This window comes from Engystomops pustulosus, chromosome 6 (genome assembly GCF_040894005.1).
Source record: "Engystomops pustulosus chromosome 6, aEngPut4.maternal, whole genome shotgun sequence".
NCBI classification, from domain to species: domain Eukaryota; kingdom Metazoa; phylum Chordata; class Amphibia; order Anura; family Leptodactylidae; genus Engystomops; species Engystomops pustulosus.
Genome location: NC_092416.1, coordinates 174,094,921 through 174,122,890, shown reverse-complemented (window position 1 = coordinate 174,122,890; position 27,970 = coordinate 174,094,921). Strand labels below are relative to the sequence as shown.

The following is a 27,970-nucleotide window of genomic DNA, read 5'->3' as shown; positions in this document are numbered from 1 at the left end:
ACGTCACCCACCTGCATTATTCAAATCTTTTCACCGTCCATTTCCTCTATATTTTTTTTTCCCCCGTCGCGGCGTCCGGCCAAAGTCAGATGTGATTGTGTCTGTAATGAATGGGACAAGGTTATGGGGCCTATAACACCCCCTCACATGCTGGGAAAATATGATATGGATAAAAGTATGTGAACCCTTGACCCACATGGCAAAAATTATGCAGCCCATAGATTTAGATTTTTGCTTTCTTAAAGGGGTTCTTCAGGAATTTGGTATTCACGACCTATCCCTAGGGTCTGACTGCTGGCAGCGTCCCTGGATGTGCGGAGCAGGAAGCAGAAGATTAAGTAGTGGCCAAGTAGGGGAACTGCAACTTGGCTCGCATTCATTTTACATGGAGCTGAGCTGCAGTAACCTAGCACGACCACTATGCAGTGTTATGGAGCTGTCTGCATGTACGGTAAGGCTGCTGTGGGTGTCCACGGATTGGTGACTGCAGCATAAAACTTAAACTCATTTGCAACTAATTTGGAATTTTTTTTACTAAGAATTAAATGCAAAATACCTAATATAATGGAAACATTGTGTAGATTAAGATTCAGATCCTACAAGATGTATACAGACCCCAATAGAAAGTGCACAGCGCCCCCTGATGGAATGGAGTACATTGTGCGGCGTATACAGGGGCGCAGGACTATGAAGGAAGGGTTGTCGTGGGTGCGCTGATAGGTTCTGCCGTGGGTGCGCTGAGGTTCTGCCGTGGGTGCGCTGAGGTTCTGCCGTGGGTGCGCTGATGGGTTCTGCCGTGGGTGCTCTGAGGTTCTGCCATGGGTGCGCTGAGGTTCTGCCATTGGTGCGCTGAGGTTCTGCCATTGGTGCGCTGATGGGTTCCGCCGTGGGTGCGCTGATGGGTTCCGCCGTGGGTGCGCTGATGGGTTCCGCCGTGGGTGCGCTGATGGGTTCCGCCGGGGGTGCGCTGATGGGTTCTGCCGGGGGTGCGCTGATGGGTTCTGCCGGGGGTGCGCTGATGGGTTCTGCCGGGGGTGCGCTGATGGGTTCTGCCGGGGGTGCGCTGATGGGTTCTGCCGGGGGTGCGCTGATGGGTTCTGCCGGGGGTGCGCTGATGGGTTCTGCCGGGGGTGCGCTGATGGGTTCTGCCGGGGGTGCGCTGATGGGTTCTGCCGGGGGTGCGCTGAGGTTCTGCTTCTATATATTGGGTGCAATGAGGAGAGCTATGTTATGGGGGCACTGGGGTTTCTACAGCGGACAATGGGCTGTTATACAGGGAGTGTTACTAACTCTATTATGGGGGCACTGAGAACAAAGCCTTATTCTATGCTATGACTTGCGCTAGACTTTCTTAGTTATGGGGGAGGCGCTGGTCCTGTGAAGGGGGGTCTAGAGTGTATCAGAGCCCTGGGTATTGTACAGAGCACATAGGGGGGCAGCGGAGAGGCTGGTACCTGGCACGGAGCCTCTTATGTCACTGGAATTCCTTGGGATACATTCACTCTACACAACTTTATCTTAGTTACACAAAGTTTACATAGAGCTGTATCAGCATCTGGGGAATGTGCGAGGAGTCGGCTGTGGAGGAAACTCGCTCTGCAGGTTTATATACAGAATAAGAAGGGGGGGTGGGGGGCTCCAGGCCCCTAATACACAGACCGAGCTGTAGATTGCATCGCACACTGATACATTGAGTACAAGAAGCATAGTAACAAGATGTGCACCTAGTGGTTACATCACCCATGGGCATCATTCTCTAGATGAGGGGGTGCAAGTGCACCAAAACCACAGCACAATGCAGATCTGACTAGAGGAGTTGGGTCAGTAGGTGATTATCGAGGGTCTACCCCCCCCCCCCCCCTGCTGTAATGGATTGGTCCAGGGTCCTACTAATGTGTTACCCTGCATTATAATGAATGGAGAGACTATGAGGCCGACCTCTAAGACTACAACCCCCAGCATGGTCCACTGTAGTGGGGTATCAGAATATTCAGTGTAATGTGGAGGTTATCCGGGGGCCACACATTGTGGGGGCTGTGCTACTATAGGAATACCCCACCATAACTAATAACACAGGCCGCACATCACATACATGTAGCATAAGGATGTATTCACATTGTTGCCAAGAGTAGGAAGTTTTTGTTTTTTAGTTTTTTTAAAGATTTGGAACCTTTTGTTTTGCTTCAAAAACTACATTAATAAAAACCAAAAACCTGAAAAGCCATGCACGTGCAGATATCCCCCGAGGACCCCGGGGCCGGGTCATTGTCTGCTAATGGCTGCAGCTCATTGTGTCTTGTACATATGGAAGTGCAGCACATGGGGCTCTGAAATGTCCTTATAAGGAATCGCCTATAGACGCTGCCGCCCTGTAATGTAAAGCCTGGAGCAGAGCAGGAAGCCGATGCTTATCACTGGGGCCCGGAAACAATACGCCCAGTCATGTGACCGCCATGCAGAAGTCACTATACACAAGTAGTACAGCAAGGAATGACAATGACAAGTCTCATTAAAAGTAGAGACTTTTTAATTAGTGGAATACATTAATTAGGAATAATAAGAGACACATTGTATTATATCCTGTATATCCTGTATTATACTACAGAGCTGCACTCACTATTCTGCTGCTGGTGCAGTCACTGTGTACATACATGACATTACTTATCCTGTACTGATCCTGAGTTACATCCTGTATTATACTCCAGAGCTGCACTCACTATTCTGCTGCTGCTGCAGTCACTGTGTACATACATGACATTACTTATCCTGTACTGATCCTGAGTTACATCCTGTATTATACACCAGAGCTGCACTCACTATTCTGCTGCTGGTGCAGTCACTGTGTACATACATGACATTACTTATCCTGTACTGATCCTGAGTTACATCCTGTATTATACTCCAGAGCTGCACTCACTATTCTGCTGCTGTGCAGTCACTGTGTACATACATGACATTACTTATCCTGTACTGATCCTGAGTTACATCCTGTATTATACTCCAGAGCTGCACTCACTATTCTGCTGCTGGTGCAGTCACTGTGTACATACATGACATTACTTATCCTGTACTGATCCTGAGTTACATCCTGTATTATACCCCAGAGCTGCACTCACTATTCTGCTGGTGTAGTCACTGTGTACATACATGACATTATTTATCCTGTACTGATCCTGAGTTACATCCTGTATTATACTCCAGAGCTGCACTCACTATTCTGCTGCTGGTGCAGTCACCATGTACATACATGACATTACTTATCCTGTACTGATCCTGAGTTACATCCTGTATTATACTCCAGAGATGCACTCACTATTCTGCTGCCGGTGCAGTCACTGTGTACATACATGACATTACTTATCCTGTACTGATCCTGAGTTACATCCTGTATTATACCCCAGAGCTGCACTCACTATTCTGCTGCTGGTGCAGTCACTGTGTACATACATGACATTATTTATCCTGTACTGATCCTGAGTTACATCCTGTATTATACTCCAGAGCTGCATTCACTATTCTGCTGCTGTGCAGTCACTGTGTACATACATGACATTACTTATCCTGTACTGATCCTGAGTTACATCCTGTATTATACCCCAGAGCTGCACTCACTATTCTGCTGCTGGTGCAGTCACTGTGTACATACATGACATTACTTATCCTGTACTGATCCTGAGTTACATCCTGTATTATAATCCAGAGCTGCACTCACTATTCTGCTGCTGGTGCAGTCACTGTGTACATACATGACATTACTTATCCTGTACTGATCCTGAGTTACATCCTGTATTATACCCCAGAGCTGCACTCACTATTCTGCTGCTGGTGCAGTCACTGTGTACATACATGACATTACTTACCAGTATGATCCTGAGTTACATCCTGTATTATACCCCAGAGCTGCACTCACTATTCTGCTGCTGGTGCAGTCACTGTGTACATACATGACATTACTTATCCTGTACTGATCCTGAGTTACATCCTGTATTATACCCCAGAGCTGCACTCACTATTCTGCTGCTGGTGCAGTCCCTGTGTACATACATGACATTACTTATCCTGTACTGATCCTGAGTTACATCCTGTATTATACCCCAGAGCTGCACTCACTATTCTGCTGCTGGTGCAGTCACTGTGTACATACATAACATTACTAATCTTGTACTGATCCTGAGATACATCCTGTATTATACTCCAGAGCTGCGCTCACTATTCTGCTGCTGGTGCAGTCGCTGTGTACATACATGACATTACTTATCCTGTACTGATCCTGAGTTACATCCTGTATTATACCCCAGAGCTGCACTCACTATTCTTCAGGCTGTAGTGATGAACATACTCGGCACCACCCAGCCCTGTTGATATTGTATCCATTACCCTTCCATACACTTACACATAGATGTCATTATAGGTCACGTGTCCGATCAGTGACTTGTCATCTCACCATCAGATCTTTACATTCCGGTTTGGTGACTGCATTCCCAAAGTGTTGTCTGTATTGGAAAGTAATCCATAGGAATTCTACACATGGCAGCGGTGACATTCCTAGTCTGGCCTAGATTAGGTTTCAGTATTTACTCCTTGCCTGTCATAGATCAGTCTTCATCCAGTTCCTCCTGGTTCATGAATGCCAGAACTACAGTGAACGTCTGGTGCATGAATTTGTCGGAGCTACAAAAAAAACTAATTGGATAATCGGCTTCTTACAGCTGTAAATGGAAGGGGTTTTCTAGGCCCTGTAGCGTTATATCTGATATATTGTAATAATTGTATAATGAAAATGGAATTTAATTTCTGGAGTGAATGTGTGTATCCCCATTCCTGCCAGGAGCCCGGGGCTTCCGTGTACATCCTGCTCTCGGCCTTCTCTTGATGCTCCCAAAACAACCGGATTGTCAAGTTATTTCTGCGCCCGGATAAGCGGCGCCCAGATCTAGTTCATGGAGTCAGACAACTATCCTTTCAGGTCACATTGTGCTGGGGAACCTGTCTGATATTAACAATGGGGCACATTGTAAGACGTATCAGTGCGGTGGTGCCATAAGCATCCTAGATACCTACATATACAGCTATAGGTGATGCATATGGCACATACCATTAGGTATAATATCAGTGCATAATGGTGTTTCACTATGATGGAGAGAGAGGATCTATAGTCACATCCTGCATGGCTTCCTCCTTTACATGCGCTGCTCTCCCCATCTCCTTATATAGAGATATACCGGCTCACGCTCCTGCATGTAAATACCAATAACAACAGGGGGCAGCAATGCAATAACGCCTGATAATGGCATCACACCCGGGGTCCAAGCCTGGCAGCAGCTTCATTACCTACACAGACTGAGCATACATGTGTATGGAGGAGGCTTGGAGGGATAGCTATGCACCTTGGTGTAGTGGGTGCAGACTAGCTGGAGCTGGGCCATGTGGGTGCTGTCAATGTGCGGAAGGTGTAGGCTGGAGTCACAATGTGTGACAATCATGTGAAGTATGTGATGGATGCAGGCTAGGTGAGAGACGACTGTACGGAGTAGGTGCAAACAAGATCAGGTATAACCTGTGTGATGTAGGTAAGGCTTGAAGCACACCAGACTAACTTGAGACTGGGTTACACTTTCTATGTTTGGCTGGGGCTATATGGGACATTAAACAACCCACCCGTCCATATGGACCTGTGGATTAGTGTCCCAAATCACCCCATATGAAATTTTACCATGGTCACACAAAAAAAAAAAAAGTTTATACTTCCCTTCATCTGGAGCTCTGCAAGCTGGTGTAGTACCCCATAGGTACGGCGCATGCGTAGCACCCCATAAGTATGGCACATGCGTAGCACCCCATAAGTACGGCGCATGCGTAGCACCCCATAGGTACGACGCATGCGTAGCACCCCATAGGTACGGCGCATGCGTAGCACCCCATAGGTACGGCGCATGCGTAGCACCCCATAGGTACGGCACATGCGTAGCACCCCATAGGTACGGCGCATGCGTAGCACCCCATAGGTACGGCGCATGCTTAGCACCCCATAGGTACGGCGCATGCTTAGCACCCCATAGGTACGGCGCATGCGTAGCACCCCATAGGTACGGCGCATGCGTAGCACCCCATAGGTACGGCGCATGCGTAGCACCCCATAGGCACGGCGCATGCGTAGCACCCCATAGGCACGGCGCATGCGTAGCACCCCATAGGCACGGCGCATGCGTAGCACCCCATAGGCACGGCGCATGCGTAGCACCCCATAGGCACGGCGCATGCGTAGCACCCCATAGGCACGGCGCATGCGTAGCACCCCATAGGCACGGCGCATGCGTAGCACCCCATAGGCACGGCGCATGCGTAGCACCCCATAGGTACGGCGCATGCGCAGCACCCCATAGGTACGGCACATGCGCAGCGAAGCCAAGATATCCCAGTATCAACTGCCACACTGTGAGAGGAGGCGCCGGCACAGGACCTGCAGATATGAGTCCTAGGTTCCTCATCTCACTCACATCCAGGCGAGTACAAATGTTTTTGTTTTTCTTAAATTGAGGCCACACAAACCTAATATACAGGTCTATTTAGGACCCTTAACCATAGACTAGGTTTTGAAGGCTCGGTTCACACCATATGATATAGGTGTAGAGTAAAGTAAGGCTCAGTTTAAACCACGTGACATTGGTGCAGACTATCTACAGACTAGGGTCATTCCATGTGACATAGATGTATACTATCTTAAAACCAGGTTCAAACCACTTGACATCGGTGCAGACTATCTTAAGACTAAGTTCACACCACGTGATGTAGGTGGAATATTTTAAGACTAGGTTCAGTCAACATGACATAGATGTATACTATTTTAAGACTAAGTTCAAACCCCGTAATGTAGGTACAGACTATTTTAATACTAGGTTTAAACCATGTGACATAGGTGCAGACTCGCTGCTTTTGCATAGATGGAGACGGTGCTAGGACTAGGTTCACACCATGTGATGAAGGTGTAGACATTAGTGGAGATTAGGAGCAGACAATGTGAAGTAGGTGCAGACTGGTGCAGATTAGAAGCAGACTGGGTGAAGTAGGTGCAGACTGGGTGCAGATTAGAAGGAGACTGGGTGAAGTAGGTGCAGACTGGGTGCAGATTAGAAGGAGACTGGGTGAAGTAGGTGCAGACTGGGTGCAGATTAGAAGGAGACTGGGTGAAGTAGGTGCAGACTGGTGCAGATTAGAAGGAGACTGGGTGAAGTAGGTGCAGACTGGTGCAGATTAGAAGCAGACTGGGTGAAGTAGGTGCAGACTGGGTGCAGATTAGTAGGTGCAGACTGGGTGAAGTAGGTGCAGACTGGGTGCAGATAAGATGCAAACTGGGTGAAGTAGGTGCAGACTAGGTGTATAGTTCGGTGTCATGTTGATGATTGGTTGCAGGCTACACGGAGATGATGTGCACAATCCTCGCAGGTTTATAGGCCTGAATGAAGAATTAGGATATGTTGAAGAGTTTGCAGTACATAAAGGGTTAAGTGTATTCTAATAAGGAAAAAAAATAAGACACATCAGTTCCTCTGAGCCCAAATACTAGTGACCATAAAGGGACTTCCAATTTAGGGAAGGAGTTTTTGCAGTGGGAGGGGCCCCGGACTGTGAGAGTAAAGTGTGCAGAGCATCGCATCTCCCCACATATGGTAAAGGCTCAGTCCAGCGCTGACCCTCCCCTACGGCCATTGTGCAAAAGAGGACAGGGGTGAAGGTGCAGCCTCAGCGCTTGCCTCACCATTGTGCAACCATGGCCGCCGGATACACAGGATTAACCCTTTCTTCCATCACACAGAACCATTGTATGAGCCCGGCCTATATGATCACATACTGACCATGTCCGTGTTCAGGGTCGCTTGACCACGCCTACTTTATATGAACTCTCACCTGTTTACCTGTAAAAAAAAAATTCCCCAAAGTCAGGCAAATATGACTCTTTTCATCCCATTTTTGCATGAGATGAGTCAAGTTTATAGGCTGCAGGGGGAGTGTCACTTCAGAATCCCGTATATTTTGTTCTATAGCACCTATTAACATGCTGCTGGTGGCATATTAAAGATAAGAATCTTATCTAATCAGATCAGGCTCATACAGGCAATTAAAACATAGGCGTGAACTGGATCTTTATCCGCAGCTCACAGCTTCAAGTCTGAATCTTTAGTTCTGTAGCTCACAAAGCCATAAGCCTGATGGGATCTGAAAGATGAGATCCTTCAGTTTCAATATGACACCAGCAGCATGATCCCAGATGCTAAAGTACAGAAGTGACACAACCCCTGGAAACAATAAACTTGACTCATCTCATCGCAAATCTGACTCTTCTGCTCTCATTATCACATGACTTTGGGGAAATTTTTATAGGAAAATCGGGTGATTTCACATAAATGAGGGAATTCTAGAAAGTACAATTCTTCCCTGAGGGGCTGGTAGTTTAGTAAGTTATAGACTGGTGACGGGTTCCCTTTAAGGATGGAGCCCTGTATGCATCCAATAAGTATAGTTACATTGAATCTATTTGTAAAAGAATAAGTATTTAGGACATGATACACTGTCACGAGCACCTCAGCTGTATGTAGCATGCAAGCAGAGCCATTGTGCCCTTCACCGTGCTACGGAGACATGTTTTTAGGATTGGGGGGGGGGGCTCTTCCCTTTCAAAAATAGGCAAGATACAAGTGCAGCGTGCACTTCCTTCCTGCTGGTATTAACTCTTCCTGTGCTGGGGAGGCCCTGCCTGATGATCCTGAGCCCAGGACTAATACTACATATTCTGAATCTGGGAAAGTTGGGTGACAATCGCTTTGGTGGTGGTGGGTCCAGCTTTATTGAGAAGGGGTTCAGTGGGTTAGCGAGGAGGGGGCATTATTAACCCTTTGTTTCTCCAGTGCATGAGTGTATAGAGATCTATGCAAGGGCCGGGATCGCACACAGAGCCGGGCGTCTTTCATCGTCTTTGCCAACAAATTTGTCTTTATTGATTTTGTGAGTGAACGCAGCAGCACCTCATTTATAAATGGTATAAAAAAAAGCGCCCCAACCCCCTCTGTTAACCCCTTGTGGGGCCGCCTTAATGTATAATCGCTGCAGAGCTCCAGCACGTGCCCCTTAGATCATGTGCCGGACACATAGAAGCTAATTTACATATCTAACACTAGACGTATCATAATATATAGATAATTACATGCGTTTCCCATGATCCTAGAGCGCCGTTGTGTCCATAGGTCACCATTTGGCTCCCTGCTCGCCCCCTCTATGTGCCAGTCCATGGTGCGGACCCTCTAATGTCCCCTAGACCTAAGCTGTGCCGGCTGGTGACTCAGTATTCCCAGAGGGTGGCGCCATTCACAGATTCTGCATCCGCCTTCAGGGTGCCCGCCTGGTCCCCACGTAGATATTTGCCGTTTTTGCCTTTAATGGCCACGCGGTTATATTCCCGGAACTCGAAAAAGAAATCCTCGGACATGTCTCCGTCCGAACAGATGGTGCCGTTACTTGAGATGTACCAGAACTTTCCACCTTGGCCTAGAAGAAAGAGCATAAAATAAAGGGGCTATCCCACAATCACTAGACAGATATGAGATAGATAGATAGATATGAGATAGATAGATAGATATGAGATAGATGGATAGATATGAGATAGATAGATAGATAGATAGATAGATAGATAGATAGATAGATATGAGATAGATATGAGATAGATAGATAGATATGAGATAGATGGATAGATAGATATGAGATAGATAGATAGATAGATAGATATGAGATAGATAGATAGATAGATATGAGATAGATATGAGATAGATATGAGATAGATATGAGATAGATGGATAGATGGATAGATAGATGGATAGATAGATAGATAGATAGATAGATAGATATGTGATAGATATGAGATAGATATGAGATAGATAGATAGATATGAGATAGATATGAGATAGATAGATAGATAGATAGATAGATATGAGATAGATATGAGATAGATGGATAGATAGATATGAGATAGATAGATAGATAGGAGATAGATAGATAGATATGAGATAGATAGATAGGAGATAGATAGATATGAGATGGATAGATAGATAGGAGATAGATATGAGATAGATATGAGATAGATAGATATGAGATAGATATGAGATATATGGATGTGAGATAGATAGATAGATACATAGATATATATAAGATGATATAGACATATTAAGGACATGTAACCTTTGATTTGGTAGGCTCCGTTATTGAAGATGATCTGGAAGACGTCGTATGACGAGCGGTTCGCGTCCAGGGTATTTGAGGTTTTGTGGTAGCAGACGAACCCCAGATCCCCGCGCAGGACCAGGATTGGCCTATTAATCAGCTTGAGGGTGAACTCTTCATCTTCACCTGAGGACACATGAAGGTAATGGTACAGTCATCCAGCTACCGCCCTGTGCAGTGTATAATGTCGCAGACATAAGATGACAGGACCCCCATGACCCGCTATGTGTAATGATGGAAGTAGATGGACTAGACTATGCGGGGATAGTATCAGAAGAGCCATATGTGGTGAGGAGATGGGTCTCCTGTGCCCCAGTATAAACCATTTAGCAGCTGCCATTTATTATGCTGGGGTCTTCTTATGCGGCTTTCTAATCCTAGTTTTAGTAAATGAGCCCCAATTACCCTCCTGCAATTGACCATGTCACCTCCTGTCACCTCCGCTAAGTAACAGATGTTCCCAGTCATTTCCATAATCAATGATAGCACGCTGACCCCAGCCATACCCCGTAGTCATGGGTAAGTAATCTCCCTACTAACCTGGTGTATTGTACCTTCTCTACTTTTACTTTTCACATAGCAGACTGACACTTGGGGGACAGGACAGGGACACGCTGACACTTGGGAGACAGGACAGGGACACGCTGACACTTGGGAGATAGGACAGGGACACGCTGACACTTGGGAGACAGGACAGGGACATGCTGACACTTGGGGGGACAGGACAGGGACACGCTGACACTCGGGGGACAGGACAGGGACACGCTGACACTTGGGAGACAGGACAGGGACACGCTGACACTCGGGGGACAGGACAGGGACACGCTGACACTTGGGGTGCAGGACAGGGACACGCTGACACTTGGGGACAGGACAGGGACACGCTGACACTTGGGGGACAGGGCAGGGACACGCTGACACTTGGGGTAAAGTACAGGGACACGCTGACACTTGGGGTGCAGGACAGGGACACGCTGACACTTGGGGTGCAGGACAGGGACACGCTGACACTTGGGGTGCAGGACAGGGACACGCTGACACTTGGGGTGCAGGACAGGGACACGCTGACACTTGGGGGGACAGGACAGGGACACGCTGACACTTGGGGTATAGTACAGGGACACGCTGACACTTGGGGGAAAGGACAGGGACACGCTGACACTTGGGGGGACAGGACAGGGACACGCTGACACTTGGGGGAAAGGACAGGGACACGCTGACACTTGGGGGAAAGGACAGGGACACGCTGACACTTGGGGGAAAGGACAGGGACACGCTGACACTTGGGGGGACAGGACAGGGACACGCTGACACTTGGGGACAGGACAGGGACACGCTGACACTTGGGGGAAAGGACAGGGACACGCCGACACTTGGGGGGACAGGACAGGGACACGCTGACACTTGGGGTATAGTACAGGGACACGCTGACACTTGGGGGGACAGGACAGGGACACGCTGACACTTGGGGGGACAGGACAGGGAAACGCTGACACTTGGGGGACAGGACAGGGACACGCTGACACTTGGGGGAAAGGACAGGGACACGCCGACACTTGGGGGACAGGACAGGGACACGCTGACACTTGGGGGGACAGGACAGGGAAACGCTGACACTTGGGGGACAGGACAGGGACACGCTGACACTTGGGGTGCAGGACAGGGACACGCTGACACTTGGGGGGACAGGACAGGGACACGCTGACACTTGGGGGAAAGGACAGGGACACGCCGACACTTGGGGGGACAGGACAGGGACACGCTGACACTTGGGGGAAAGGACAGGGACACGCCGACACTTGGGGGGACAGGACAGGGACACGCCGACACTTGGGGGGACAGGACAGGGACACGCCGACACTTGGGGGGACAGGACAGGGACACGCTGACACTTGGGGGACAGGACAGGGACACGCTGACACTTGGGGGGACAGGACAGGGACACGCTGACACTTGGGGGGACAGGACAGGGACACGCTGACACTTGGGAGGACAGGACAGGGACACGCTGACACTTGGGAGGACAGGACAGGGACACGCTGACACTTGGGGGGACAGGACAGGGACACGCTGACACTTGGGGGGACAGGACAGGGACACGCTGACACTTGGGGGAAAGGACAGGGACACGCTGACACTTGGGGGGACAGGACAGGGACACGCTGACACTCGGGGTCCGGGGGCACTAAGATCAAATACACACTATGTCCCATCAGGGAGAAGACTATTCCCCCTCTTATCGCTGACTACGTACAGGAAGGCAGATTCCATCTTGGTAAACTCACCAACTGAGTCGCACACGGCCGCCAGCTGCCCGTTCTTCTTGGTACAGATATACTTTCCATTACTGGCTCTCAGCGCCACTCTCCGGCCTCTCCATTCAATCTCAAACATTGTGTTGGCAGCTCTGTGGGTGGTAAGAGGAGAACACCATTTAGGGGGTGACCTAGCATCCCTGCCAGGCCAGGGCAAGGACACTCCTGGACAACCCTAACTAAAAGTCTACAAGATTATCATTCAAGTGTCATGGTATTTCAGTAGTCAAACCATGCCCCGCCCCTAGTGCACTTGCCGGCTGATTTCCATATCCATAAATAGATGACATCTGCATGTCTTTATGGGCTTGTGATCGCAGTGGTATGTCTCTTTTCTGCTATTAAAGACCCCTACATGGCCTGACAAACTCCCTTTAAACTGTTCCATGTGTGTGTAGGCATCCACGTCCTTCAGATGAATCATATTCGTCATGCAGTACTTACATTTCTGTGGCCGTCGACTGGATCCCACCGTGACTCACAAGGGTCCAGTACTTGCCAGAACTGGTGTGAAAAATACACTTTTTGGTTTCCTTGTCGATCTGCATTTGGAAGGTTTCATAGTCCGTCTCCTCATCTTGGTTGGCAGAGACATTTATACCTGAAGATGGAAAGCAACATGTCAGTGTAGAAGACGAGGAGTCATGGAAGATTTTCTCCTGGTATATAAGAATATGGTACAACTAGATCTTTGGAAAAATTTGGAAAAAAATATGTTTTTCGACATAAATAATGAAGAACTTTTCAACAAGAAACTGAAATATATCTCATCAGAGGAAAGTGTAATCTCTATGTATTCATGTTCCCTCCTTCAACTTCAATTTCAGCTGAATTCCTCCTTGCTAGTAAGGTATACAGAAACCCACTGAGATGTCAGATTACATAGATGTCTATTGAGAGGGGAGCAGGGAGTCACAGCAGCTAGGTCTCCACCCACTGGACCAGATACAACTAAAGCTACATGAACATGGAACCCGGCCAAACAAACGGGTTGAGCTCTCCTTACCCCCTCTCCATTGGAAGCTAAGTGAGCATGGCGCAAATCAGGCCAAAAATTGGACCTGTTCCATCTTTTGCTGCTGTCTGACTCGGTGATGGTGCAGTGAGATTTTGTATTCTCACCGCACCAGGGCCGGGTGTCACTACAGGGGGAAAGCATGATCTGACCGCATTTTGTTTGGCCAGATCATGGCCCCCAATTTAGTCGTGTGCATGGGACCAAAGGATACCTGTTTGCAGTAGGGTAAAAATTTGTATAAACATTGCAACAAAATATTTCACAGCATTTTACATGGACAATGTACAGACATACGTTACAGAGTAAAAAGAGGCATCAAGGCCCTGCTTACAAGATCTTACAATCCATAAGATAATATGGACAGTTTGTGCCTGATACTTCTCTGTCATAGCCAGGTGTAACATTTACAGCAGCTGGTCCTTTAGTATATCACCTGTGGGACCAAAGTGGACCCTTGGATGGAGAAGAACCTGACAGTGAATAACATTGGGGACCAACAAGGGATGGGGTATATTAGTCAGCAAACAAAGAAAATTAGGCAAATTCACAGTTTGTGACGGACGCTTGGCCCAATTTGACGGCTGCTGAAATAATCTAGCGGTGTATATGAAGACTCAGAGATCGCAGACCAAAGTCATAAGTGGGAGGTACATGTGTCGTAAATCTCAGTGCACAGAGTTATCTGGGGAAGCTTGTGTCAAAAATCTCAGTGCCCAGAGTTTGCTGCGGGACAGCTTGTGCCATAACTCTCAGTGCACAGAGTTTGCTGCGGGACAGCTTGTGCCATAACTCTCAGTGCACAGAGTTAGCTGTGGCACAGCTTATGTAAAAAATCTCAGTGCACAAAGTTAGCCGTGGGGCAGCTTATGTCGTAAATCTCAGTGCACAGAGTTAGCTGTGGGGCAGCATATGTCGTAAATCTCAGTGCACAGAGTTAGCTGTATGGCAGCTTGTGTCATAAATCTCAGTGCATAGAGTAAACTTTGGGGCAACTTGTGTCATAAATTTCAATGCACAGTATTAACATTGCCATGATTATGGGATACGATAGCCCTTGGAAACCTCCGTCCACCATCAGCATCAGAAATGGAGCATTGGAAGAAGGCGGCCTGGTCTGATGCATCCCTAACCCAGTGAAGATGAAGGAAATATAACCTGCTGGGCCACAATGCAAAAATTGTTCAAGATCCAGGTTTGGCCTCCATTGACCGGTGGATTCGAATAGCCAAAAATAAAGTCTAGAGCATCCATGTAGCTTCAATTAAGGTGTTCAATGTTACCAAAAAGTTCTCAGCGACCATCAGATGTGACGTAAAGTTGGACTCTTCTTCTCACAGGACAAGGACTTGAGTTGTTCTGGAGTGGAGCCTCATTGAAGCCACTTGTGTCCTCGGCCGGGGACCTGGTTGTCTCCTCTGACCTGCACGTTGTGTTGAGCACCACTCGGGCGGCTCTTCACACTCACAGATAGTTACATTGGGGATAGGAGTGGAGGAGGATCAGAGGCCGCCCGGGAGTCCTGCTATGAGGTGCTGAATGCCTGCATTGTTATCACATGGAAACCATGTGGCCGGTCAGGGATGTCTGCAATTTACTGCAATTACTATAAAGAACCCACCAAGTTATTAACTCTCTAATGCGCTGGGTCTGCGTTGGGTTAATACATGACATGTGTCCCTGGTAGATGAGATGTGCTGTAGATCTATAGGGCCCCCAGATAGCCCCTAGATGTTTGGACGGACATTCCTTAGCATGAAATATTAATTTCTCTAGCATATACATTTCTCTGTGAGCATATGTTTCATGTTAGGGGGAGGGATCTACTGTATTTCGTACCCGGAGGGAGGAAATTGTGCAGTAGCTTTGCCTCAACGTTTGATGGACCATATCCGGTGAGCAGGTCTTTGTGTACCAGGGGTTGCTCATGACGGAGATTCGTCAGGATTTTCAGCTCTTATCTTGACGTTACTTGGTGTACAACCTGTGTCAACACAAGGCGGCCGGCCCTACTAGAATATGGGCTAGCCTAGAGTGTTACAGATGTATTAGAACATGGGCTAGCTATATATATATATATATATATATATATATATATAATATATATCTGGATGCTGCAGTCCAGAAAATGAAGAATCTTGGAAAAATTTTAGGTTTCTTAATCCCTGAAGCTTTGATCTTAAGGGGGAGATAAGTCATCATCAGAGGCGTTCTCTCAGCCAGACCAGACATCTGTATGTTGGGGGATGTATGGAATAGGTCTAGGGTCAGCTAAGGAGTGCACCACCACTCCATTAGTCACATGGTCTGTTTGCAGCTCGGTCACATTCGAGTGAAAGTTTTGTGACAATGAGCAGAGAAGAGTTGGATTTTGATGTGAGATGAGTCAAGTTTAAAGGCTGCAGAGTCACTTCAGACGCCCCTTTCTTCTGTTCTATAGCACCTAGAAACATGGTATTGATGTCATTTTAAAGATATGGATCACATCTCATCCGTCCAGAACACCTCTATGAAAACTAGTGGAGACTATAGCTGAAATCTTTTCCAGGTCGAGTCTGGTCTATCCTTGCGGAGCGCGCTTCTGGAATCTCCTAATATATCTACAGTGCGCTGGTGGGTTTAGGGGGTGCCCAATACGCCAATCGTGATAAATTCCCCATATACTTGGGAATGTGATCTGCAGGTAAGAATCTAGATCCCACCTTTTTATTTATCTGCCTATAACTCTACCTGTGTGGATCACAAAACTATAATCCTAAAGCGACCTGAGAGATGAGATTCCTATCTTTAATATGACACCAGCAGCATGTTTCTATGTACTACAGAACCGAATATAGGGGTCTCTGAATTTACACTACCTCTAAACATGACTCCTTTTAAAGTAAAATATCACTCTTCTCTGCTCATTTTTCACATGACTTTGGGGAGATTTTTTTTAAAATAGGTAAACGGGTGAGATTTCACATGAAAGAAGAAATTCTAGAAACGTGAGATGTGAAAATGTGAAATTCTATGTGAGGGGGCTGGTAGGTTAATGGGGTAAAATCTAGGTCCATACATTTCTGCTGAACATATCCATAAGGCCTCACTGATCCAGCTAGTGCTAAAGAATGTTTTTGTCAAATATTACAGGGGTTACACTTCCCCCTCTTGTGCCTCTTTCCACTGTATCCGTGTCCTTTTGGATGCAAATACAGTTGAATATTATGTTGCAGTGAGGAATCTTCAGCTTCCTTATGCTCTACCTTAAGATCCGATCCACTTCCAAACTACCCCTACTATCCTCTCAGAACTTGATGCAGGCCAGCGCGATGCAGTGACATCATCACGCTGGTGGGTGTGATGCGGTGATGTCATCACGCCTGCCAACAACAACCGTGCCAACACACTAGATTACAGAGCACAGACCAGGAGGAGGGATCAGCTCTTGTTGCTCTACAGAAGAGATGTGTGGAGGTAGCTCCTCCCCTGACTGGCCCCTCCCCTTCTTCCATCATGTCAGAGGCTCGGTAGAAGAGGAGCAGGAGTGTGGGGGATTGAGGAAAGGGTAAGTAACAAAGTTTTTTTTTGGTTTAATACCCAGGAACAGGGGAGGACAGAGGGACACAATATGAAGGGAGGAGCCATAATGTGAGAGAGAACAGGGGCCTAAATATGAAGGCAGGGGACCAAAATATAAGAAAGAGGGGAGGGGGAAACAATATGAGGATAGGGGGGCACATATGAGGGTGGTGTACGACAGTGTCCACAATTTGAGTGGAATGGAGGACAGGGGGCCACAATATAAGGGTGATGGTGTAGGACAGGAGGCCACAATGTGATGGGGATGGAGAACAGGGGCCACAATATTGTTGGGTGATGGAGGAGGACGGGGGCCACAATAATATGGGGATGGAGAACAGGGGGCCACGATATAAGGTGGTGGAAGACAGGGGGCCATATTATGAGGGTGATGGAGGACGGGACCATAATATGAGGGTAATGGAGGACAGGGGGCCACAATATCAGGGTGGTGGAAGACAGGGGGCCACAATATCAGGGTAAAGGAGGAGGACAGGGGGCCACAATATGAGGGTGGTGGAAGACAGGGTGCTACAATATGAGGGTGGTGGAGGACAGGGTGCCACAATATGAGGGTGGTGGAAGACATGGGGCCACAATATGAGGGTGGTGGAAGACAGGGTGCCACAATATGAGAGTGGTGGAAGACATGGGGCCACAATATGAGGGTGGTGGAAGACAGGGTGCCACAATATGAGGGTGGTGGAAGACATGGGGCCACAATATGAGGGTGGTGGAAGACAGGGTGCCACAATATGAGGGTGGTGGAAGACAGGGGGACACAATATGAGGGTGGTGGAAGACAGGGGGCCACAATATGAGGGTGGTGGAAGACAGGGGGCCACAATATGAGGGTGGTGGAAGACAGGGGGCCACTATATGAGGGTGGTGGAAGACAGGGGGCCACAATATGAGGGTGGTGGAAGACAGGGGGCCACAATATGAGGGTGGTGGAAGACGGGGCCATAATATGAGGGTGATGGAGGAAAGGGGGCCACAATATCATTGGGATGGAGAACATAAACTATGTTTGGGTGGGTCAATGGGCGTGGTTTAGGAAAAGGGGAGTGGCTTTTTGTCCCATTTTTTCTAGCCTAAAAGTTGGGAGGTATGACAGTCTGCTCTAATACTTTACGTGGACTTGGAAATGCCAGGATCTGATGATGCCCTTGATGTCACCCCGTGGTCCCCTCGAGCAAGTAAAAACATCAAGGATTGATTCAAACTTTAGCCTGAAGTTGGAGGTGGATTTCTCTAAGGATGGGAGTGCAATTATTTCTACATTACTAAGAAACACGTGGCTCCTTCATGATCTGGCTAGTTGCCTGGCTGTATCTTGTTTTTCTCCTCTTCTTCACCGGACAAAGAGGTTCTTCTCTTGTGGCAGCAGTTATCAGATGAACTGTCTCTAATCCCTCTCGTGCCGGGCCCTGCTTAGGAGCCTTCACAAATTGCTTCCTGTAGGTTTAGCTCATCACTGGCTCGGTGGCACTTTCCTGCCACCTCTTCTGCCCCAATCCGGTAAGTCTCCAAATTCCCTCCCTAAACAATTGGCACTAATTGAGCCTGTTAATCTGATTGCGGCTCTTTCCATCTGGCTGTTCCAGCTCTCCGCGACCCTCACCCTCCTTTAATCTTGGCTGTTAGCCTTCATTTTGCATAATCAGCTTTGTACGGGCTCAGCAGACTTCTCCGAATACATGCATGTGCCCCTCCTGAGCCGAAATCAACATCTCTTTGTAGACATTGGTCGTCTCCTAGCACGTCGCCAACCACCGGGCATAAAAAAACCCGATGTAAATAGACAATTGCATCGCCCGCGGAGCCATGAATCATCAGTATTATTACATAAGAACGAGGAGGACTTACCTCCCGGCCTTGTACATCTCACTTCTGCCTCTGGGGAAGCTTCTTTTCATGACTCATTTGGAAGAAACTAGTGAGAAAAGCCATGATTACAAATATCTATCCTTCTTACAGCAAAGTAATGATCCACCAAAATCTTGGTTTGAAGGATGTTTTGGAGGCCTGGATGGTCCATGCCGTATCTAATGGTGCTCGTACACGTTCAAATTAGGTGAAAGTCTTTGAAAATTCTCCACTTTGAGATGACATTCGAATATAAATGGGGTCTACTCACTCTCTCTCTCTCCGAATGGGAGATATCGGAAGAGATAAGGATCGGGAAAGTCTGGATGCAACTCGCTGATCCCTTTGTCCTTGGGTGATAAGACATTGCTAAAAGAGTCTTAAGGGGGACAAGAGACACTGTGGGCGACTCTCCCCATTCATGCATTTTTGCACAACCCAATTGGTGGAGGTGAACCTAAACTCTAAGGCAGGCGGGCTATAGAGCGGCGCCCCCCTCCATGTTATTTTTTTTAGTACATGAAGAAACACTATTTCTGTGTCAAGTCCATCCAGGTGACTGCAATCCTGATGCTGACCGCCATCTCACGCCTGAGGCAAAAGGCTCAACTCGCCTCATGGACGATCAACCCTTGCATGTTGGCCTTGATATAATTCAACATACTCGATCCCTCCTTCCTCTAACATCACCTATGTCAAATAGTAGGCCACCAGGTCCACCAAAATTGGGGATCCACGCTAAAATCTACATCCATCCAGTAGATGTCTCACTGCTAGCTTAGCGTGAGGAAGTAGTTTACAGGTTCTAGATCTCAAAGCAGAATTTTGACCAAGATCTGTCAAACCATCAAGTGGAAATCACCTTGTGTGGCTCCATGGCATGGGTGTCTCGCTATGGCTCTCAGGTCATCCAGAGATGGCTCTGTTGTTACAATGGGCGCCATGTTTGTAGCTCCTTCAGCAGGAGGAGACGTTCCTAAGAGTAGACCTCTTTTTGGATTGTAAGGATAAAATCTTGGCTTAGTTGAGCTCGAAACCAATTAGCATTGGTCTAGCGAGACCAATGTGTAAAATTGGAACTGGGTGAGGCCTTCTACTGTGCAGGTCCTTAAAGTCAGGATACTATGGACCTCATCTCTGTATTGAGGTCACTTTGGGAATTGGTTTCATCTTCCAAAGATCTCAAGAAAATTGTAATGTCTTGTCCTACTAAGTTCCCATCAAGTAGATAACAATAGGATAAATAGCTGCCTACAGGTCCTTTAGGTCCCTGCATTGTGCGGACCCCTCTGCACAGAAATCCACTGTCAACTATTGCTAAAAATTTTATGTGAACCCACATTTTACACACACAAACCTTCTGGGACCTTCTTCCACCAACAACCTGACCACTATGGACTCTGGAGCTTGATTTAAGCTGTTTGGGGGGGTGGTCCATATATTATCTCTCCATTTGTTATGAATTATGTTATACAGATTTCACGAACCAATTTCAATCCTGCTGCTCTATAACAACCTGCCTCACACTGCTGTGCTGTGAAACCTCTGCTCTGTGCGGCTCCACAGCCCATTCACTCTGCTGGCAAAGTACCACAGTGTTATTTAGCCAGAAACCTGCTACAGATTTTAATGAGGTGCTGAGTAGTAGCTCTTTTGCAGAGAGCACAGCAGTGTGAGGACACACTCTTCCTGCAATCCTGGAATGTAAATCCACAGTCCTGCTGCCACTCACAACATACAGAAAAGGTATGACCTCCTGTGCACTTGGAGAAGTTACAATCCTGGAATATAAATCCATATTGCAGAGTCCTTCTTTATGTAATCATACATAAAAGGTCTGATTACACATCTCTCCAGGGACAATACCTAACACTGTCTGTAGAGAGCTCAGAACACAGGAGTGTGAGGACACAGTCCCAGTACAATCCTGAAATATATATCCATATTTCACAGTCCTGCTGCTACTAACAACATATACAAAGGTCTGATTATATTGCACACCAGGGACAATACATAACACTCTCTGAAAGCTCAGCTGTGTGAGGACTCCTGTACAATCATGGAATATAAATCCATAGATCACAGTCATGCTGCTACTAACAACATACACAAAGGTATGATTACACAGATCTCCAGGGACAATAACTAATACTGACTGTAGAGAGCTCAGAACACTGCAGTGTGAGGACACAGTCCCAGTACAATCCGAAAATATGTATATCCATATTTCATAGTCCCGCTGCTACTAACAACCTATACAAAGGTCTGATTATATTGCACTCCAGGGACAATACATTCCACTCTCTGCAGAGAGATCAGAGCTTAGCAGTGTGAGGACTCCAGTACAATTATGGAATATAAATCCGTAGATCACAGTCCTGCTGCTACTAACATCATACACAAAGGTCTGATTACACAGATCTCCAGGGACAATACCTTACAATGGGTGCAGATTGAATCATATAGACCAACCTCTCTGTGTATACAGCAGCTTAGCTTTAGTGGAGGCCGTTTTGGCTGCAGGGGACATTACGGGGGATGGGGATGACCTGTTGACTTGGTTACTGCTGGTTCCCTTAGACGGGGTATCAGATGTGACCAAACAAGGGTTGTGTTACCTGCGGCCATGGCTGGGAGCATCATCTTACAGGCTGCAGATGAAAGGTTCACCTCATTTGGTGCCTGTACATGTACATCCAGCCCTGAAACCCCCTCGTCTGCAGAAATAGAACATTTTATGTAAATGTCTAATAGACTTAGTGTTTTCAAAGATCTCCATCTGCTGTTAGTGAAGGCAAATATTCCCATTTACATCCAGAATAAGGATAAATTTCCCCCTCTTGGGGCGTCCTACTGCTCTATTCAGTCGCTTAGGGTTATCTTGGTCCACCATGAATGGGACCTATCCAAGGGATTAGCTCAAGAAGACAAATAAGGTTATATGGACATCATAGAGGGATGACCCCTGACCAGGTCCACCAGACCTCTGAGACGTATGAGATGCTCTGCACCAACGTTGGGTGCCTCTCCTCTGAGAGGGGAACACAGAAGAGACAAAAGGCCCAAAGTCCATGAAGATGCTTAAGGTCACATGAATGGTCAATCTCTGGTTGTCTCCTTGTAGAGCGGATAGATTATTGCTCATAGCCTTCGCTTAAGTCAAGAGTCCGATGAACACATCTCATAAATCCCAACTTTATTCTGTGAGTAACATAACCAGGGGTAATATCCATGTCTATCCTGTCATAAGTATCTCACAAGATGAAAGACTCCCTGCCCATAAATAATCCCGGCTCATGATCCTCTAACGACATCATTTCTCCAGATTGACGGAGGAAATGATCAATGAGTAACATTGTCACGAGAGGCTGGAGACCATAAGCATCAGACCTGGTCATACCATGGACGGTGACCTCTCCCAAGTGTCCCTTCTCTGGAAACCATCTTGGTTGACTATATTGTCCTGCTGGGTGAAGACTGCACCTCGTACCAGGATCAAAATGAGACCCCCCTTCTGGCTGACGACACACAGCCATCAGGGTAACATCCCATGCATAAGAGAAGGTTCCTCTGACCCTCAAGTAACATCTTCCATTGTTGTATGTGGTGGTGGTTCCAGAAGGCTCTGTGCACGTCTCCACTGTGTCCTGTTGATAAAATCCTCAGGTATGAGGTCCATGTAGTGCTGTAAGGTTTTTATGGACAGATGCAGTCTTCTATAAGGTCATACCACTCATCAGATGTAAGATTCTTCTACTATAGGTTCCTCCAACCAAACCATCCCATTGTCATCTTCCATCTCATCCATTGTAAAACTAAAGGTACTTTGGACCCTCAGATATGTGGTCATTGTGCTACTTTGGCTTTGTTATGGGACTGTCTCAGTCTTCCAGAAGGACAACCCACTTGTAAGACAAAAGATCCTTCTAGTATTGGTTCCTCATACCATCCTAGTGTCAAGAGAACTTGTGCAGGCATCTTCCTTCTCATCCATTGTGAAATCGAAGGTCCTTGAGACCCTCAGGTATGTTGTCAATGTGCTACTGTTGGGTTGCTATACATCCAGAGGGTGTCTTCTAGAAGGTCATACCACTCATGGCATGAAAGACCATACTAGTGGTTGGTTCTTCATACCTTCATTCTTCATATCTTCTCACGAGCTGGCGTTTTCCTTCCCATCCATTATAAAACAGAAGTTACTCTTGACCCTAAGGTATGTGGTCAGTCTGATACTTTCGAAGCCTTCCAGAAGGTCACACAACTTATCATCCTAGCGTTGGCCACTAGACCATCCCAGTAACATCTAAAAGGAAGGGCCATCAGATACTTTCCTCCATAGGTGTGCTAGGTTCTCATGGAAGGGTATCATGTCGGCCATGGAGGTGCAGGATTGATCAAATTGGCTCCCACCTCCAAGGGATCCACAACAAATGCATTGGGGTGGGGGGGGTTACCTATGATCACCTATGATAAGTAAATTGACTAGTTGAAAATTGGTACCCAACACCCACCCAACCTATGATGGGAATTTGGACATCTACTCATGTAGGTTCACGTGGCATGTGACCACCTCTACGCTGAAGAAGGCACAATGGGACCCTCTCGTTCTTCAGACAAGTAGAGATCACATGTGCTCGAGGCTGACAACACCAGCAGACACCCGCATCCCATTTTCTCGAGACTGTGACATGTCTTCTGTCTGCAAGTTCAGCAGTGATTTGTGCAGCCCGGGGGTAGACTACAGAACATGGTGATTATATCATGTCATTGCCTCCTGAGAGCCATGGACAGGGATGGAGCTGAATAGTAATCGCTGGGGGATAAGTCCATGATTGGCTTTCTATATACAGCCTGTCCAGAGCTCTTATGTATATGCCCCTACAATTATAGTCCTATACATTATACCGGGCCCTCTACACCAGTCACAACCTTCAGGACGCTCACGTGTTCACCTTGGTTGTCCTACTGATATGTAAAGTAGCTCAGTAACGAGAATTCAATTTCCCTACAGCTCCACCACAGGTGGGATAAAGTATTACATGGGGCCCATTGAAATGGAACGTGTATTGAGTCCTCCAGAAAGAGACAGAGTCTATGAAGCTCTCCTCCCAAATAAGGGTTAGTCTTAAGTGATATTGATGACCTATATAGAAGGTCTTCTGTTGAAACCACCTCATCAGGTTATTCCGACAATTAGAAGCAACACATCGTATGGAGCCCGAAGAACATCTCCATACTCCGAGTGGCTTCCCGAGCTTGGGACAGCCCAAAATTGCTGATCATTGCTGATTTGGAAAGGAGCTTCACTGTGGATTCACTAGATCTATGCTAATGCACAAATCACCTTGTTTTTGGTTTGGTAGGACCAACATGACATCTTCATTTGGGTTTACACCAATTTGGGATTTTCATTACCCTTGAATGGTAAATGCACATGATATTCCATGATCCCGTCCTAGCTTGGAATTACTTTACACTAATTGCTGGAAATTCTATATAGTTGTTGGCTCCACATAGAAGCTGCATAGACAACCGAGCTGCCCATGCAATAACACGAATCATTGACTTCTTATTACTGGATATTTAACCCTTTTTATCACTATTCCTTCATTTTATCGTATGTAATGATCATGGATAATTTAAAAAACCCATATTCTATACACAAGTGGGCTTAGACTAGAAAGTTGGATCTTCAGAAGTTTGGCCAAGTCACAACCAGGACCCACTCAACATCAACTCGCAGCTAACAAACCTCTATTGCTCTTATGGGCTTATTATAAAGGGTCATTTCTAAATTTCGCACATTCATCGTTTGTTTCTGAGAATCGTATGTTTAAGAAGATTACATTTAGAAGAATTTTTAGAAGACCTTGTAAGAAGAGGTCCCCATGTACAACCTCTTTGACGTCAAACTCTACCCTACTCATTCCAATGGAGATGTGGTCACATGGTTTCTCAAAACTGGCACTTCTGATTTGCATAGCCAGAGGAAACAATAACTTATCATAATTCTGGGGCCATATATTAATATTCATGGATTATACTTCTAGAAATGTGCTACAAATTTACCACCATGTGAACTTAAGGAGACATGTCCCTCAGTCACAACAAATATTTATGCACCGTGCACTGTTGAAATCCACTCAATATACAACTCAAAGGTTTTGGCATAAAGTCCTAGAAGTAAAACTAAGTAAAGCATGAATAAACATCCACATTTCTCACCATGGAAGAACCAATCATCTTATACATTGACCAATGACTCCACAAGCAGCAGTTGACGTGAAGCTTTCAGTTTACCTTGTCTGATGGAGATGTATCTTTTATTGGACGCCATGAAGACAACCTGTGGGTGACTTTCCTCGAGATCGAAGAGTTCATCTTTGCCAGGTTTGGAGCTCCGCCCAGATTTCAGTGTTCCCGTAGGCCCCATGGGTGTCAAGTACTTCCCACTACAATCTTTGAAGGCCAACTTTCCAGCTTTGAACTCCAACGTATAGCCTGTGCCATTGTCCGGATCTTTCACCAGCTTCCCATCGTTGCGTAGGTACCTGTTATCACACGTTTTCAGGCAGTACTTTTTATCCTGGAACACCAGGGTGATGAGGGCGTCTACACCCCACGGTATATTACTATCTGTCGAGATCTCATCTTCTTGAGGGCTCAGATGTGCGTATCTTCTCCTGCTGACGCTAAGTAGGTTAGCTTGTGGATGGATAGCCAGGTGCACAGCCCAGAGCTCCGTCTCCGTAATGGTTTGGGCAAAACATGACAACTTGTCTTCCGAACCTCCGAAGAACCTCTTGTGTACATCGGACTGGAGGGCCCACCTGCCATCGGACTGGGCAGTTATGGTAAAACGACAGTCCCCCTCAGGTTTTTCCGCCTCACACGACACCCTCCCATCCTTGTCGGCAGACAGATATCTTGCCAGGTGGTGGCTTTTGAGGTAGACCACCGAGCTGTCCACCTCGTCCTGCTCTAAAGTCCATATCTGCTTCTTCTTCAGACTCGGAGCAGTAGCGTAAACTTTAAAGCCGAAAGCTTCCGCCGTCAGATACTTGTTATCGCAATTGATCAATCCAAACTGGATCTTCAGAATTTGGTGTATCCCATTGGTTGGCATTTTTTTATTTTTTTTTTAAATTTCCTCTGTTCCTCGAAAAAAAAAAACTATCGCTCAAGCGAAAGTGTCTCGTGTTACCAGCAAGTCTGGAGCGCAAAAAAGGGGTAGGCACTTGGTAAGCAGCCCGGAGAGATGTGGATTAAAATGAATGAACTTAAAAGCACCTCAACTTAACACCCAATGACGCGGGTTTGATCCTGCTCCGGTTGCCTCTACTTTGGGCTGTCGGCCGCCTTCCTATAATCCGCACATTGCCATCTCCCCTCCCAGACTGGACGCGGAGGAGCTGGACTTTCCTCTTCACATATTAAGCTTAGGACGCAGACTGCTCAGCCAAGTGGTGACTGCAGCCGCTTTAATTGGCCACATCTAGGATTACAAAAGCTCCGTCCCTGGTTTTCAATGAACCGCGAGCCGGCAGTAACCAATAGTGCGGCTATTGCATCCACCACAATGAGTCTGTATACCGGGGCAACAATGCGCCTTTTGTTGAGTCTCTTCTCAAATATTCAACTCAACTGAGCGAACACTTTCTCTCTCTCCGCTCTTCATTTCTCAGAGCGACATCGAAAGCTTCTTTCTCTTCGGGGGGAAGACGTCTTCATTTATCCTTCCATGACTTAAAAAAACTAAAAAAAATTTCTTTCCCAACTCTCCGTGTCCTTCCTCCAGACTAAAAATGGTACAGGTGGAAAGATAAAAGAGTCAGGTAACCGGATCCCCTCCCTCCTCCTCCCCATCAGGCCAATTCTGTCTGTATCTTTTCCTTTTTACACCTGTCTAATATTACCTTCGTCTCTGATTCCTGCGCCACTCGTGTAGGTCACCTCCTGGTCCCCCCATTCGGGAGCCCATGGTATAATCTGCTTAACAATTATCCAGATAGTTTTTTTTTTCCTTCCCAGGTTTAATCCGTTTAGGCTTCCAGTGACTCCCCACTGTGTTGTCTCCATCTGTCTATACCCGCGTCTAAATACACGTTACCTGCCATAAGGCGAATGTGCCCGTCCCACACAGAGCACAGCAGGACACTCTCATGTCTATCGATATATATACACAAAATATGACATATTACGGAATATTACGGAATATTATTTATGTAAAAACAAGGTTTTACATAAATACAGCTCAGCTTTAATCTTAAGCACTCGGAGACCCAAGAACTTTTCAAGGTCGTTACAAGTAACGAGGAACTTTGAGCTGTCCGCCTGGTGATTATCTGCGAGAGGGAAGGATTGGGCATGTTGACTGTGAACATGTCCAGTTAGAGAGGATTTTTCCTCTCTCCCTGTAGTATAGACGGCATTCGCTCAACATCTTCCTTATCTATATGACTATATGACAGCTTTAGGTGTTTAGGACCTTGATAAGATGGGAAATTAGGTCCTACAAGCACAGGACAATATTTGCACAGTTGGCGCTGGATTTAGTGGTGACGGTAGGTTATGGATAAGGAGGAGACCTATGGACACATTTAGGATCATGAACCTTCACATTTAGCTGTGAAATGGAACAAATAATGATAATTAACTCATTAAAGGGAACCTGTCGCCAGATTGTACCCCACTAAATTACCAGCCCCCGCAGGTCGGGAATTAAATGTTCTTTCTGCTTCTTGAAGATTGTACATAGTGTCCTCTCTGCTCAGCTCCTCCTGCTCTATAACATGCTGCCAGCAGATAGGACACTAAGTACAATCTACTCAGCTCCTCCTGCTCTATAACATGCTGCCTGCAGATAGGACACTATGTATACTCTGCTCAGCTCCTGCTCTGTAACATGCTGTCTGCAGATAGGACACTATGTACAATCTGC

At 46.8% G+C, this 27,970-nt stretch overlaps 1 protein-coding gene across 1 annotated transcript; it reads right to left on the bottom strand.

The window, feature by feature from the left end:
• Positions 1-8,967: 8,967 nt before the first annotated feature.
• Positions 8,968-26,868, bottom strand: FSCN2 (fascin actin-bundling protein 2, retinal). Its single transcript, XM_072112516.1, has 5 exons — positions 25,330-26,868; positions 13,029-13,185; positions 12,555-12,676; positions 10,228-10,395; positions 8,968-9,540 (listed from the first exon to the last, which is right to left on the bottom strand). The coding sequence occupies exons 1-5, from the start codon at positions 26,153-26,155 to the stop codon at positions 9,335-9,337; spliced, it is 1,479 nt and encodes a 492-aa protein (XP_071968617.1). The 5' UTR covers positions 26,156-26,868; the 3' UTR covers positions 8,968-9,334.
• Between the last annotated feature and the right edge of the window lie 1,102 nt (positions 26,869-27,970).

Bases quoted from the DNA above. Each gene is read 5' to 3' on its own strand.
- FSCN2 (XM_072112516.1), bottom strand. From the start codon at position 26,155: ATGCCAACCAATGGGATACACCAAATTCTGAAGATCCAGTTTGGATTG. The intron at 13,186-25,329 runs GTAAACTGAAAG...TTCCATCTTCAG, and splicing joins ATACATCTCCATCAGACAAG to GTATAAATGTCTCTGCCAAC. The intron at 10,396-12,554 runs GTGAGTTTACCA...ATGTGTCCTCAG, and splicing joins GGCCGTGTGCGACTCAGTTG to GTGAAGATGAAGAGTTCACC.